Source organism: Lemur catta, chromosome 8 (assembly GCF_020740605.2).
Source record: "Lemur catta isolate mLemCat1 chromosome 8, mLemCat1.pri, whole genome shotgun sequence".
In the NCBI taxonomy this organism is placed as follows: domain Eukaryota; kingdom Metazoa; phylum Chordata; class Mammalia; order Primates; family Lemuridae; genus Lemur; species Lemur catta.
The window spans coordinates 64,578,566-64,593,371 of record NC_059135.1 but is presented as its reverse complement, the minus strand read 5'-3'; the positions used below and the strand labels follow the sequence as shown (position 1 = coordinate 64,593,371).

At 33.1% G+C, this 14,806-nt stretch overlaps 1 protein-coding gene across 15 annotated transcripts in view; it reads right to left on the bottom strand.

Annotated features, from left to right (window-relative positions):
- The window catches only part of BAZ2B (bromodomain adjacent to zinc finger domain 2B), a 254,441-nt gene that overhangs the window by 49,604 nt on the left and 190,031 nt on the right, over nucleotides 1–14,806 (bottom strand). For all 15 annotated transcript variants that reach the window (XM_045559240.1, XM_045559244.1, XM_045559242.1 and 12 more), the window contains 3 exons: nucleotides 4,343–4,483; nucleotides 1,698–1,952; nucleotides 323–537 (listed from right to left, as the gene is read on the bottom strand). In XM_045559240.1, coding sequence (XP_045415196.1) covers nucleotides 323–537; nucleotides 1,698–1,952; nucleotides 4,343–4,483 — 611 coding nt within the window. The remainder of the gene's footprint in view (nucleotides 1–322; nucleotides 538–1,697; nucleotides 1,953–4,342; nucleotides 4,484–14,806) is intronic.

Below are 14,806 nucleotides of genomic sequence, written 5' to 3'. Positions count from 1 at the left end.
AGATGTTAAGGAAAGAAAAATTCTGGATCCTTATGATGGTGCTAAATTCTGGCATCATAGCAAGAAAAAAATATTGAAAATTTCTAGTATGTAAAGAATTAATAAAATTATTAAACAAAACAGGTGACAAAGACTACAGGTTATATATATACAGTATGATCCATTTTTTTCCCCAATAGACCATAAATAAATTACATTAATATTTGATTAGTAGCCATCTCTAAATGGTATAATTTTAATTTTCTTTGTGTTAGTCTGTAACTTCCAAATTTTACATAATCAATTTGTAATACTTTGTGATTAGACAAAATCACATTCTTACCTCACCACACTCTTACTGCATGCCAATTCATTAATCAGGAAAGCCAGGACTGAGGCTTTCTGTGCTGGAGTATGAGCCTGAAAAGCTTTGGTCTTTAGGCTTTCAGTAAGCTCAGTTTGTCCACAGTGGGCTTCCATAAAAATCTGCAAAATCTCGGAAACATTGTCTCGATTCACGCCAACATTCAGTAAATGTTCTCCAAGAGCTGTTTTGGCCTATAAAATTTTGGCATTTTTATCAGTATTGATCACAGCCATTCAGAACATAAAAACAGTAAGATTAAAAATACATGTATTACATGTTCTAGATATTACCAAAAAGGGCTTTATTCACTTTGTTTTTTTGAGGCAGGGTCTTGCTCTGTTGCCTGACCAGAGAGCAGTGGTGTCATGACAGCTCACTGCAACCTCAAACTCCTGGGCTCAAGCAATCCTCCTGCCTTAGCCAGTTGAGTAGTTGGGACTACAGGTGTGTGCCACCACACCCAGCTAAAAGTTTATTCACATTTTTGATGAAGTAGACATAAAAATAGGCAATAGATGATAGACAAATATTCAAGTACTTGTATCTTTCTATTCCCTCTCCAAACCATTGGTTTAATGTCATGCAGGGAGATGAGTATGTATACTCATGGGTAGCAGAAGTTTTAAATCATCTATCAGGCCTTCTGTGACTGTAGAAACTATCCCAAGCTTTTCCTCAGATGTATCTAGACATTTTATTAGTCATGGCAGAGTGGTGAGGTTTAAAAGCATTATCATTGTGCTTTCTGGCTTTACAGTCTCATAGGTTTTACTGCTTGGTAGACTGAATAGGGAGATGCAGGAAAAACTAACAGGTGCATCTGGAAGCTTCTCTCTCTATGATATTATCTAAAAGAGCAAAGCTAACTGGAATGTGTATCTTAACTGCAACTAAGATAAAGTAGAACTTATTGAGTATCCACTGAACAGCAAGAGTCTTAACATCCTGGTTTGTAGGTGCCTTGATTAGCCTCAGTTATTTGCAGTGATTGAAAGAAAACAAAGTATAATTTCAGGAGGCACAAACAAGTTCTAACTGCCTTATGAATTATGAATTCTCTGTTTTAGATGAATACCACTTGGGTATTGCCTTAAATCAACTAGTCTTTGCCTATAGCTAGAAGAAAAAAAGAGTAATTTGAGAATGCTTTATATTCCTTAAGGTTTATAACCAGGTTTTTCTGTTTGTACCAAATATTAATATAACTTGATGCAAGTCTACATTTAACTTTGTGAGATATTACGTGGAAAATTAGATGCGTCTATACAATCTTCTGCTAATACGCTAAAAGCTAGCTATCAATGCACTGATAGTACAAATTTAAAAAAATTTTTTATATATTTTTTTTTACCTTGTATCCTGTAATTAGACCTGGATCACATACAGCAGCTGAGAGGAGCCTCACAAGCAAGTCTTGTACTTCACCCATGCTGTCCCCTATATTTAGCAATCCCTCTTGAAGAACACTCAGGTTTGGAACATCAATATTCACATCAAAGCCCAAAACTTTACCAAAGTTTCGTAAGAACTGCACCACCATGAGACAGTCTGAAAATGTACTTCCAGAGAGAACAAGTCCTGGAATACGAGGCAACTCTGGCAAAGGCTGAAAATAAAAGAATATACAAATAAAACAAAAAAAAAATCTTAAAAAATGTAAAGAACATGATTTTGGATCTTTTGAAATAAAACAAACTGCTATCTTTTTTCCTTGAGTATTGTTACCAGTGGTTTTCCCTTTGGATGTTAAATTCCCCAGAGGCATTTCTGTAACCTCCAGGGTACTAACCATAGTATCTTGAACACAAATAACCATCAGTAAATTTTGGTTGAATTCAATATGAAGTGAGATCTCTGTAAGAGAGACACTAATTTTAATTAACTTACATAGTGATAAAACATGGATTATATAACTGGAGCAAAAACTAAATAACAAGAAATAAGTATTTCAAAAGTACTTTACCATGGACATATGTAGTAGGGGCATATGTACTGATTTCTTCTAATGATGGAGACGTTTAAAATTCAATTAAAATTCATAGAAGCTCTACTTTTTTGGTAGCTCAAAAACTAACAGCAGGCATCCGTGGGCTCTATGGCTGGCATGTATGGCTAATAAATGCAGATAAATTCCTAGGTCCACATGACCAGAACCCATGACCCTGAACATAAACCCACTTATAATGCAACTTTAGGTTTCCCTATATGTAGCAAAACATTGATATAAGTTTCAGTATAAAAATTAGAAAGCTGTCTCTGTTGCTACTTCTCAAATATGCTCACATATTAACATTTTAATGACTAAATTGTAGTACCAGTTGTCATAGACATTTTAAAAATTCAATAAATAAGTTAATCTAAATTAAAAACATTTTTGTCCATGAATATGATTCAAAGAAAGTACTTTAAATTTTAATTGGAAGAAAGTGACTTATAAAGATTTCTATTATCTGAATTGGTGGTCCCTTGTTCAAAAAATGTTCCTCCACCCTGCACTTACTAAAGTAACTAACCAAAGATTTTTTCCTATCAAAATTGTGTAGAAACTCAGAACTATGGATAATAGCTGATGCCATACAAATCTTTTATATTTCACTTGAAAACCAGTTAATTCGAAGTCTCCCTTTTTCTCAAACCAGATAAGACATAAATATTTCTATATAATTCTAAAAGTTCACACAACAAATCTAATAAATATATGGCTTTAAATGGACTTATGTATTTGATATAGTGCATATGAATTTAAATAAAAATAAAAGATGCAAGAAAAATAAAGCTCACTTAGGATTTAAAAAACTTGCTCACTACGAACTTATTAAATATGTTAATTAATTTGTATACCTATTCTCTGCTTAAGGAAATTTAAGCATCCAAATGACTAGAACTAGTAAGCCTTCTTTCATTTTTATGTAGAAGCATTTATGCTAAGTAAATAAATAGAATATTAATATAATTCAATCTCCACTAGGGTACTAAAAGTTTAAGCATTTAAAAGTCTTTAGAAAAGAACTTATATAAATCAAGAGACAATCATTTTTGTGTATCAGATGATTATGACATATAAGTAAATAGAGATACTACTGACCAAGTATAATAATATATTATGGGACAGCATTATAGAGATGATATGCATTATTGATATAATTTTCTGGAAGTATCACCTTCTTAACTATAGTCAAAACATAATTGATTTCTACTCAGAAGTATATGAAATCATGTCAGTTGCCAAGATCTTTGCGATCTTTGTAAATTTCTACTTTTTCGTATTTCAGCAACAAGACCTGTCTGTGAAGTACCATGGAAGAGAAAACACATGAGATGCTCTGGTTAGACATAGTTTCTTAGCTTCCAGGATGATAAACATAATGGACTTTAAAGTTTAACAAACAGGGGCTTGAATCTAAATTGCCATTTATTTGTTGTATGATCTTGGGCAAATTCCTTAACCTCTTTGTGTCTGAGTTTTCTTGTCTATAAATGGGAATAAATACCAATTCCACAGGATTGTATTGAGGATTAGAATGCATATAAGTGCTTTGCACAGTGCCTGCCATATAGTAAACATGCTCAGTAAAGACTGCCTTCCATTACTAAAGCATTGAAGGCAGTTATAGATTATAAATTTTAATTTATTTAAACATATATAAGGAAATGAAGAGGAGTCAGATTTTTCTGTGCCTGAACACCTGGAAAGGACCAAAAGAAACATGAAAATCCTGTCTACTTCTATAATTCTTCTTTGTAGATCTCTGCAGTATTTCTACTTAAATTTAAAAGGTGTGGAGTGTTCCGCTTACATATTAAGAATTGCCATTATCAGCATAGGAGCTCCAGAGAGGTTTGTTGATGGAGAAGTAAATTGATCTAGACTTGGAATTTCATTGCTCTAGTTAAAAATGAGAAGCTTTCATAATGGCAGCTCTGGCAAAGGAATCAATGAGAAAACTGTAAATATTAAACTTATTAATGAAATGGCTTACATGCTGTATAAATTACCTTTTGGTCTGCTAAGCACATGTCTTCATTAGGCTTCTTTAGTTCCTTTGCCATTTCTAATTCTAATCTTCGTTGCTCTAGTTTACGCTCTTTATTTAATCTTTTCTCATCACGTTTTTCTTGCTTCAATCGTTCTTTTTCCTTAAAAAGAAAATCATGTCCACATATTCCCCTTAAACATTATACATGTTTGAAAAAAACTAGTTAAAATTTTAAAAGTGATTAAAGTGCTATTATTTCCATGAACAGAATTCTCTTAAGAAGTTTACGAATAAACTTAGAATTACACAGAAACAATGACTTATTTTACTTTTCACTATTTTTACTCTTTGAATTTCAAAAAATTTTATGACTGTATATTAGATTCAAACTAGACTATGCTATTATTCAAAATTTGTTCAACCCTTTGCCAAGTTATGAGAATAAAATACTTATTAATAAAAGCAGGCACATAAAAGGCACATGGGCAACTACATATTTATAAAATAAAGTTAACTAGTATTAACAAAAGTTTTTGTGTGTCTCCAGGAAGCAAAGGAGGATTTACAGCAGTAAAATGGAAGTAACATGTTTGAATTTGCAAAAGCAGTCCTTTCAAAGTGAATTAGCTAGTCTTAAGATTGTACCAGTGGTGAAAGAAAAATATTATTCATCACCATAAACAACACTTAAGAGAATATAAAATGGGTTCTGAAGGCAATTGCAAAAGCATTCAAAAATGTTTTGGTAATGGCCACAATATAGAAATAATCTTCTTGTCTCCCTGTTGTAGGGAATGACTTTCTATAAGAAGAGATTTTTTTATTAAAATACAATTACCAATACTTTATTGTCATAATCTCAAAATTCTCATTTATTTAGAGGAGAAAGTAGAATCATCAAGTAATTCTAACTACTGCCTCACACATTCTACTTACTGCTGATGGGTTTACTTTTGTACGATGATCATATCTCTTCCTTGATTAAAAATCTTGCAATTTTCCACCAAAATAAGGTCCAAGTCTTTACTTCTGAATTTGACTCTCTTCTTTTCCAACCTTATCTCTCACTTTTATATTCTATGTAGATGTAGAATTTGCTATTCCTGATAAACTCTTGTTTCCTTATCTCCTTATATCAGTTCACTCCATTTAAGAAGTTCATTACTCCCATCTTTTTTTTTTTTTTTTGAGCCAGGGTCTCGCTCTATTGCCCAGGCTGGAGTACAGTGGCATGACAATAGGTCAATATAACCTTCAACTCCTGGGCTCAAATGATCCTTTTGCCTCAGCCTCCCAAGAAGCTAGAACTATAGGCATGTGCCACCATGCCCGGCTAATTATTTTATCTTTTGTAGAGATGGGGTCTTGCTATGTTGCCCAGGCTAGTCTTGAACTCCTGCCCTCCAGTGATCCTCCTAATTCAGCCTTCCAAAGTGCTGGGACTACAGGCATGAACAACTACACCCAGCCCCTATTACTAATTTCTATTTATTCTCATAGCTCTTAACTATAATTTTAACATAACACTTATTGTTTTCTGTACCATATCAGTATTAAATATTTGTGCCTATATCCTAACCATCTCCATTTCAATTACCACTGGTAAGTAAGCACCCGACTGCTGTGGGAGGGAAGGGCCAAGAGGGAGAAAAAGGAGTGGGGAAGGAAATGTAGCCAGAGGGAAAGCATACTGTCTTTAAAAATTTCTAGAAGTTTCAAGACTAAGGGTAGTTTGCAGGCTGATTAGTTGCTATTATGATAGAGAGCCAGAGGCCATATCACGAGTGCCTTTTTATATGAAATGCACAAGTTAACTTGTTCATTTTTTTACTACCTCTAAATTTCTGGGTTACTGATTCATGTAGACATTTGAGAGGACAAATAATAAGGAAACTTTTGAAGATTGTTGACACCAAAAAAGTTCTACAATTGATTTTATTAACTATAAACTAAAAATTAGTTTCTGAGGGTTTAATGACGTGAAATATACACAACAGTAACATTCCTACAATGCAGGTAGAGATTTTCAAATCAAATTATCAGGTAAAAGCTTGAAGTACTTCTAATTAACTTTTACAAAAGGGTAGCAGAGTTATTGGTAGAACAATTCTTCTCCTTAGAATTGGATTTCTAATTCCTAAACACATGAAATGTTGTTCTAAGAACTTTTCTAACAGAAGGAAAGATTTAACTTTTTGGTTCCTCACAGGATAACAAATTAGGATCATCAACAGAAAAAAAGCATATTAAATATCTCTCATAGATTTCAAAGTAGCTGGTGTAAAGTTTTCTACTATAGTCATGTGCCACATAATGACATTTTGGTCAATGATGTACCACATATACAATGGTAGCTATACCATATAGCCTAGGTGTGTAATAGGCTATACTAGCTAGGTTTGTGTAAGAACACACTATGATGTTTGCATAATGATGAAATTGCCTAACAATGCATTTCTCAGGACATATTCACATCATTAAGCAACACTGTATATGGGACTAACGCAGACTTAATGATGTTCACAACAGCAATTTTAAGTGTAATAATTGAGACTACTCTACTAATCACTAAGATTGTTGACAACAGTTGCCACTTCTTTTCAAAAAGAGAGAAAGAGCCCATGTGATACATGCACTTTTTCACTATGCCAATTTCCCACTGGTAGCAATCCTGGGGGTACCTACACGTCATAGATACATGGGCAATGAGGTACAGTGCTTGGAATGCCATGAGATAAATATGGATTATATTCTTGGAGTATGAATTTTATCAGGTGATATGTAATTTTTTTTTTTTTTTTTGAGACAGAGTCTCGCTGTGTTGCCCAGGCTAGAATGAGTGCCGTGGCATCAGCCTAGCTCACAGCAACCTCAGACCCTTGGCTTAAGCGATCCTACTGCCTCAGCCTCCCGAGTAGCTGGGACTGACTACAGGCATGCGCCACTATGCCCGGCTAATTTTTTCTATATAGATTTTTAGTTGGCCAGATAATTTCTTTCTATTTTTAGTAGAGATGGGGGTCTCGCTCTTGCTGAGGCTGGTCTCGAACTCCTGACCTCGAGTGATCCACCCGCCTCGGCCTCCCAGAGTGCTAGGATTACAGGCGTGAGCCACCGCGCCCGGCCTGCAATATTTTTTTCCAATGAAAAAAGCATGGCTATAATATTGGAATAGAATGCAAAGGTCACATCAATATTTAGGATAAAATGAAGATTTCCAAGAAATCTCAGCAATTTATGGGGCCTTTATCAGTTAAAGACAAGTGTCTATTCTTGTCTACTATTAGGAGTACGTTAATGGAAATATGGAGTCTCTCAATTTAGTATGAATAGTTTAGAACTAATATAAATTGTGTGGTTCTGGTATGAGATGACTCTCAAAGAATCAGAGCTTCCAGGGTACCCTGAACCACCAAGTAAAATTTAGGATGGCATATAAAGCCAGTCACAGTCTAGCCTCACACAAGTTCTAGTATCATCTCTCATGATTCTCAGTGCATTTCCCACACTCCAGGACACACCGTGTGACACAGTTGTGTGGAGAAGCCAGCATAGCCTTTCTGAAGTTACTGCATGGATGACGATGATGAAACAACAAAGCCGGGATGGGTGTGCACAAGGTTAAAACTGGCTAAACCCCTTGCTGTGCCTCATTCCCTGCTTCTGTTTAGTCACAGCATCATACCTTTGTATATACCACATGCTCTGCCTGGAAGCTGTTTAATGCCTGTTTTTTTTCATTCTTCCCACAACTACTTCAAGCATTTTAATACTTCTCATGTTTGAGCTTCTATATAACTTAGTATAGCATTTATTGCACTGTGTAACAATTATCTATTTAAAGTTATCTCTCCCACTTGAGTGTGAGCTTCTCCTAGAAGGCAAAGGAACTAACTTATTCACCTGTTTCTTCACGGACCTATTCAATTCCTGGCAGTACAATTTGCTGGACACCTCAAGAAAGTTTTTAATGATTTTATCTTTCCCTGACTCTCAAGCCTGTATCAGTTCAATTCTGCCCTCTCACTAATCTCCCTGATCTAAATATTTTCTTATTTCCAACTATAATAGTTATCACATGACTAATGAATATATTCAGTGTGTCACGGTATATAAAAATTATTTAAGCATTTATTAATTTGCTGAACAATTAATTCTTCAAATGACACAAAAATAAAGATAGGGTAACATTTGAACCAGTCATTAAACATATACAATAGACAATTTTTTCTTTACTTTTTATATTTCATTCTGTGGACAAACATAATTGATGTCTTCCATTTTCAGTTATATACATAAACTTTAAATCCAAAAGTGGAGTTCAAAATATTTATTAATCTTTAGATTACATTTAGAAATTTTAAAATATCTAAAATATATTTCTAAAATCTACTCCAACATTAACTTCTTAACCACTTTAATGGCATATATTGTGATTGAATATGGTTGCAAATAGACCTCCCCATAAAAATTAAACAGACTTCTTATTATCCGATAATTTTTCCAGAATCTAAAGTTTGAAGTGGCAGTGCTACTTTAGGCCAAATTTGAAGATGTGAAAATTTGCATAGTATTTTCTCTTCCAGACTTAGCATAATGCTTGGAAGTACAACATACTTACCCACTTTTTACCTAAGCCTTTTCATGATAAATTAAGCTGCCATATTTGATCTTACATCTAATTTCTGTAATATTATATTTTACTGCCATGCCAAATATTAGGATTTCACAGTAGAACATTCTGCTTTCACAGTCAGTTCACAACAGACTTTTGATTTATCAGAGATAAGACTTATTTTACCTATCATAATATGAAAGAAATATTAAAACATTTTATGTTAAAATTGGCTAAATTGCAGGGTAATAACTTAGACTGCCTACAATTGACTAAAAAACAGAGCTCTAGAGTATATTTTAGATTGACTATAAGTAATTACATACAAATTAGTATGCCTCATCCATATTTTTTTGCCTTCTTCCCCCTTCCTCCACCTACCTCTCTAGCTGTAGAAATTCTTACAATAAATGTGGATTCTTGGGTTATAAATCACTTATAACCAAACATCTTTTTTTATCCTAATTATAGTAGTGGAATTTTCATATCAAAATTTTACTAACATTTTTATTAAGAAGTCAGTTAAAATTTCATTTCAAACATCCGCTGATAGCCAATCCATTAAATTATATTATCCTACAAACTCTAAAATACACAAGGTGAAAATGCAAACATCAATTTTTACTCACATGAAAAGGTTATTTTAGGGACTCTAAAAGCATAAATGGAAATATTTCCAGAATTCTATAGAACAATAACAAATAAATGAATGAATACATTTATTCTAAGTTTAAAAACCAAATGATGAATGTAGTAGAATGACCTATTATTGTAAAGTTTACAACTTAGAAGACTACAAAAGGAGGTCATTTTTAAGAGATCAAGTTGCAAAGATGCCTACAGTTTTTGCATTTTATGATTCTACAGGGTTTCTTAGGTGTTTGTTCTGGGCATAATTAGGAGAATACATTTCTTTTGACAGCAACTTGTACTCAAATTTAAAAGACATAAATATAATTTAAGAGACAGGTTTACCTCAGGGTGCAAGAAGAATAAAATTATAAATAAGATTAATAATACAAGCCATTTATAGAAAGCAGATATAAAAAACAAAAATGGTACTGATTTATGAGTCATATACTGAATATGAGTAGATCAGGTAACTTTTTTAAAAGGTCATATAATTTTTCCATTTTAATTTTACATAAAAACATGAAAATTAAATTTAAACAAAGGAAATAATTATAAGTCACATGATTAAAGAAATCCAAATGTACTTCTTACATTATACTTTAAAGGTACAAAATAATTATATTAAAAAAGAATAAAACCTTCCAGTTATCATGTTTTCTTAAAACCCACCAAAGTATTACATAAATTCTGTACTTACTTTAGATTAACTATCTTTAAATATTATATAGAATAGCTATGGTTATATAAATGTCTCCTAAATTAAAAATTGTTAATAATTCTTGAGTCAGATAATTACAGGTACTAACATACTAAATTAAATTAATAACAGTGCTTTCCAAAATCTCCTGTTATATGACATTTAATATTCTATTAAATAGTTAATATGTAAAATAATTAACATTTTTTAAAGGCAATTTAATTTTAAAATTGAAATGAAGTACACCTGTTTAAGTATTGCTTAAGTACATTTACTGTCTTCAAATGAAAAATGAGTTTGCTTAAAAAACTGTTTACATGTGCAATTCTGCTTTTTATTTTTCATTAAATAATAACTGATATAAACATAGGACTATGAAGTATTCTTATGACTTGAATCATTGGGGGGCTGTGCATTTTTTCTGCTTTCAGTTTGTTTATTAGATGACTTCTGAAACCTAGACTACTATCCTCTATTTTATGGTCTTATCTCCTGAAGTGCTGACACAGTCATTCTGTGATCGATGCATGTTTAACAACCTTTTGTAGTTTATTGATCCTGGAGGAGACATACAAAAGACTCTGTTACAAATACTATGGTTGATTATTCAGTTAATAAGAATAGAGTGATTATAAATTTGTGACTGGTATAGTCTGAAGTTTTTATAACTGAAACAGGAGATTTTGAGTTAAATGTTAGCTTTCTCATGTTGCATAAACCAACTTTATTTCTAGTGATTAGTAATAATGAAAGCAGATGTATTTCATATTACTTGAATAATACTAGGAAATAACAAGGCTTTTTTATTCATGAAGCTAAATACTATTCTTATATTATGAAAACATTTATGAACTATGAGGAAACACTAATGGCCCCTTTAAAATTAATATAACAATTAAGATAATTTACATAAATCTGAATTTTTAAATTATACATTTATATAAAGAAAAACTATAAAGATTAGATTTCTAAACTAGAGAACCAATGGAAATTTGGGATTTTTTTTAGTGAAAAGTATATTGAGGTAATACTAAATCAAAAAGATCAGTGAAGTATATACAAAAGAATCACACAAGAGTTATTTGTGTTGCCTCCTTACTTTGATGGATGTGGGGAGTTTCTTAGAATAATTTCAGACGTTATAGGAGATTTTTAACTAACAAGGTGAAAGCAATTTGCTTTTATAACCTCATTCTTCAAATACTAGTCATAACATTTGTATTTTTGCTATCCTATTTTTCTTTCTTCCCAATCTAATAATTAAAGATCTAAAGGTATTAAAGTTTAGAATCAAGAGTTACACATAACCCAATTCAGAATTTTGAGCTGTCCCTGCCTAAATGTCATCTGGCCTTCATTTTATAGTACAGTTTATTCTTTAACTAGTTAATAATAAATTATTAACAAATAATAACAAAAAATTAAAGTTTGGGCTAACTCTTAGGAGTTAACGGGGGGGCAGAATATGAAGCCAAAATATGTCCATTATTGACATTCCACTAGTTATATCTTGTGCACATTAAGTAATAATGAGGAATTGGGCAAGTATATATAGGAATGTTTTGTTAATACTGAGGTGCAAGTTTACAGAAAAGGCCAGATGAAAGTTTTGATTGTACAGAATATGCCATTTTTTTAAAAGACAGAGTCTTGCTCTGTTGTCCAGGCTGGAGTGGAATGGTGCCATCATAGCTCACTATAATCTTGAACTCCTGGCCTCAAATGATCCTCTCCCCTCGGCCTCCCAATTAGCTAGGACTACTGGGATGCACCACCACACAAGGTTAATTCTTAAATTTTTTTAGAGACAGAATCTTCCTATGTTGCCCAAGGTGGTCTCAAACTCCTGGCCTCAAGCAATCTTCTGGCCTTGGCCTCCCAAAATGCTGGGATTACAGGCATGAGCCACTGCACCTGGCTAAAATATGCCTTGTTATTGCTTAATTGCTTATACTCTTAAATTTTATCTGTATGATATGATTACTGCATCTTGAATATTCTTTTTGTTTTTGCCAGAGTATCTAATTTAATGCTAGGAAAACCGTAGCTTAAGAATTTAAGAAAACACTTAATTAAATTGATCACAGATCTATATAGGTGCCATTCATTAGAGGAACACAATTTAAAATCATAATGCCTGATAAAATCATCCAGTCTGTGAACTGTCCTGTTCACAGGTCTACGGTTATCAAAGGATAACATTTTGAGAATTCACTTTTACCTATGAGATTCTCTCAAACATTCTAATTAAAGATTATTTGTGACATATGTTATTATATTTATTGTTATTTTAAATAATAATTCCTTGAATGCCTGACCTTAACAAAAGAAAACTGCCTAGAATAAAATCAAATCAAAAGATTTTATTATTATACAAAGTGAATTATATAGATAGAAAAAATAATATGCTCATTCTTTAATAATTCTGTTTTGTCCTTAATTTGTTTTTTTAATTCTACAACTGTCACTTTCATTTTAATGCATTCATTCATTCATTATTTTAACTACAATTTTCTACACTACTATATACTTGGTTCTAATCAACGTACTGGCATGGCAGTAAAATGGTAAACAAGACATAGAAGAATTCTATACTCATAGATCTTACATTGTGGGAGGAAATAGACCATAAGCAAGTAAAAAATAAATAAGATGATGAAATAAGGTGGGATGTAAGAAAAGGCAAAATTAGGTGTTCTGGGAAGACGTCTTTGACAAGACAGTATCTGACTGGTGACTGAACAACAAATAGGAACCATTTGAATATGTGGTAGAAGAACAGCAATACAGTGCTGAGGACTAAGAAGAAGACAAAATGAATGGAATATAGTACATAAGGGACAAGTTGGAGTAGAAAGCAGAGGTCAGAACATGTGGGACTGCTATGTCATGGTGAGGAGTTTGGACTTTATTACAATTGCAATGAGAAGCTACTGGATAGTGTCAGGATACGACCTGGCTTACTTTTTGAAAAGATCACTCTGGTGGCTAGGTGGAGAATGCATAGGGAATGCTGAAGGAAGCAATAATGAAAGCAGGGAAACCAGGCTTTTTAAGCTATTATGCTTTAAACTATTACTTTATGTATATATGCACATATTTGCTTTATTTTGCCTTAATATTTTAACCCAAATATTAGCATGTATGGCTTGCCATTTCTTTGAGATTACTTATGCTTAATGTGGGCAGCCCTGTTAAGAACTTCTACTGCACCAATATAGGTGGATTAATTTTCCTTTAGTTTCTTCTCACTTTATCTGATACCTGTTTTTATAAGTACTTTGGATTTAAGGGTGAGTATTCTATATTCTACCCATGTTTCTTTTTTCTCAGGATGAAAATAGCTAGGAAAGGAAGAGCTATACCTGGTTTTTAAAAGCATTAAGTTTTACTGGAAGCACTGTATCTGATGCACTTTGTCCTTTTCCCCTGAAAGGTGCTCTTGGGCTTTGATGGATTCTTATACTATCTAATTTTAATTAGCTTTATTTATCCTGTAGCTGCCACCCTCCACTCAACCCAGATCTTACCCACCTCTCTGTAGCAGCTTTTCCTACTCTCTCCTTAGGCCATAGTTGGCAAGTAGGAAAAACCAATGGGAAGGTTCATGTCTTTGGGCCTTTGGGGGTGTCTCTTTCAACTGAGTAGTCACTCTCTTAGATGATCTTATTCTTACTATTTTCTTGGATCTTTCCTTCTACGAAATCCTAGTATGCCTGGAGATAATGCTCTCTTTTTTATCTTTCCTCCCTGCCAGGAAAAACCAGAATGACAAGCATTGGTCTCTTTGTTCTTTCTGGTAAAAAGAGTTATTTGTCTCTTGAGGGATTTTCCAGGTCTTTTGTCTGAGTTATTAATTGCTCCCTCAGTTTTCTCCATCTTTCCAGATTGGAGAAAATTAGGTTCGGCTTTCAGGATTTTAATTAATCCCCTTCCTGACTCTTCCCATCACTGTGCTGCTCCAGAAGGGAATAGAGAGAGCAGTCGTGCCAATTCCTAAGATACGTTACCTCTCCCTTTCCCTGGCTATCATTTTTCAGAGATTATGGTTATAATTCCATGCATAGATGTATAGATTCTATTATTATGTTAGGTGTAGCGGGTGTCAACAGGCCTTGGATAATCAACAGGTTGGGGAAAAGAGATGGCAAGAAAAATGTGAGGCCAAAACTTCCATAAAGTTTAGGAGAGTCACAGAAAGTGATTGCTATAATGTATGTTACATGCTATGTTACATGCTGTAATTTATGCTTAGAGATAATCCACGTTAGTAGTTCCTAACCCTGTCCATGCACCTTGCTAGGCCCATTCTACATAGCAAACACATATGTAGTAAGTAAATGTATTAAATAAATACTATGTGGTACCAAGTACTGTTCTAGGAACTTTACACACACATTTACACAAACACACACCCATTTATTATCACTACAACCCTATGAAATAGGAGTTAGTATTATTTTCATTTTATAGATGAAATGAATCACAGAGAGGTTAAGTAACTTGCCCAAGGTCATATAGCTGGAAAGTACTAAAAT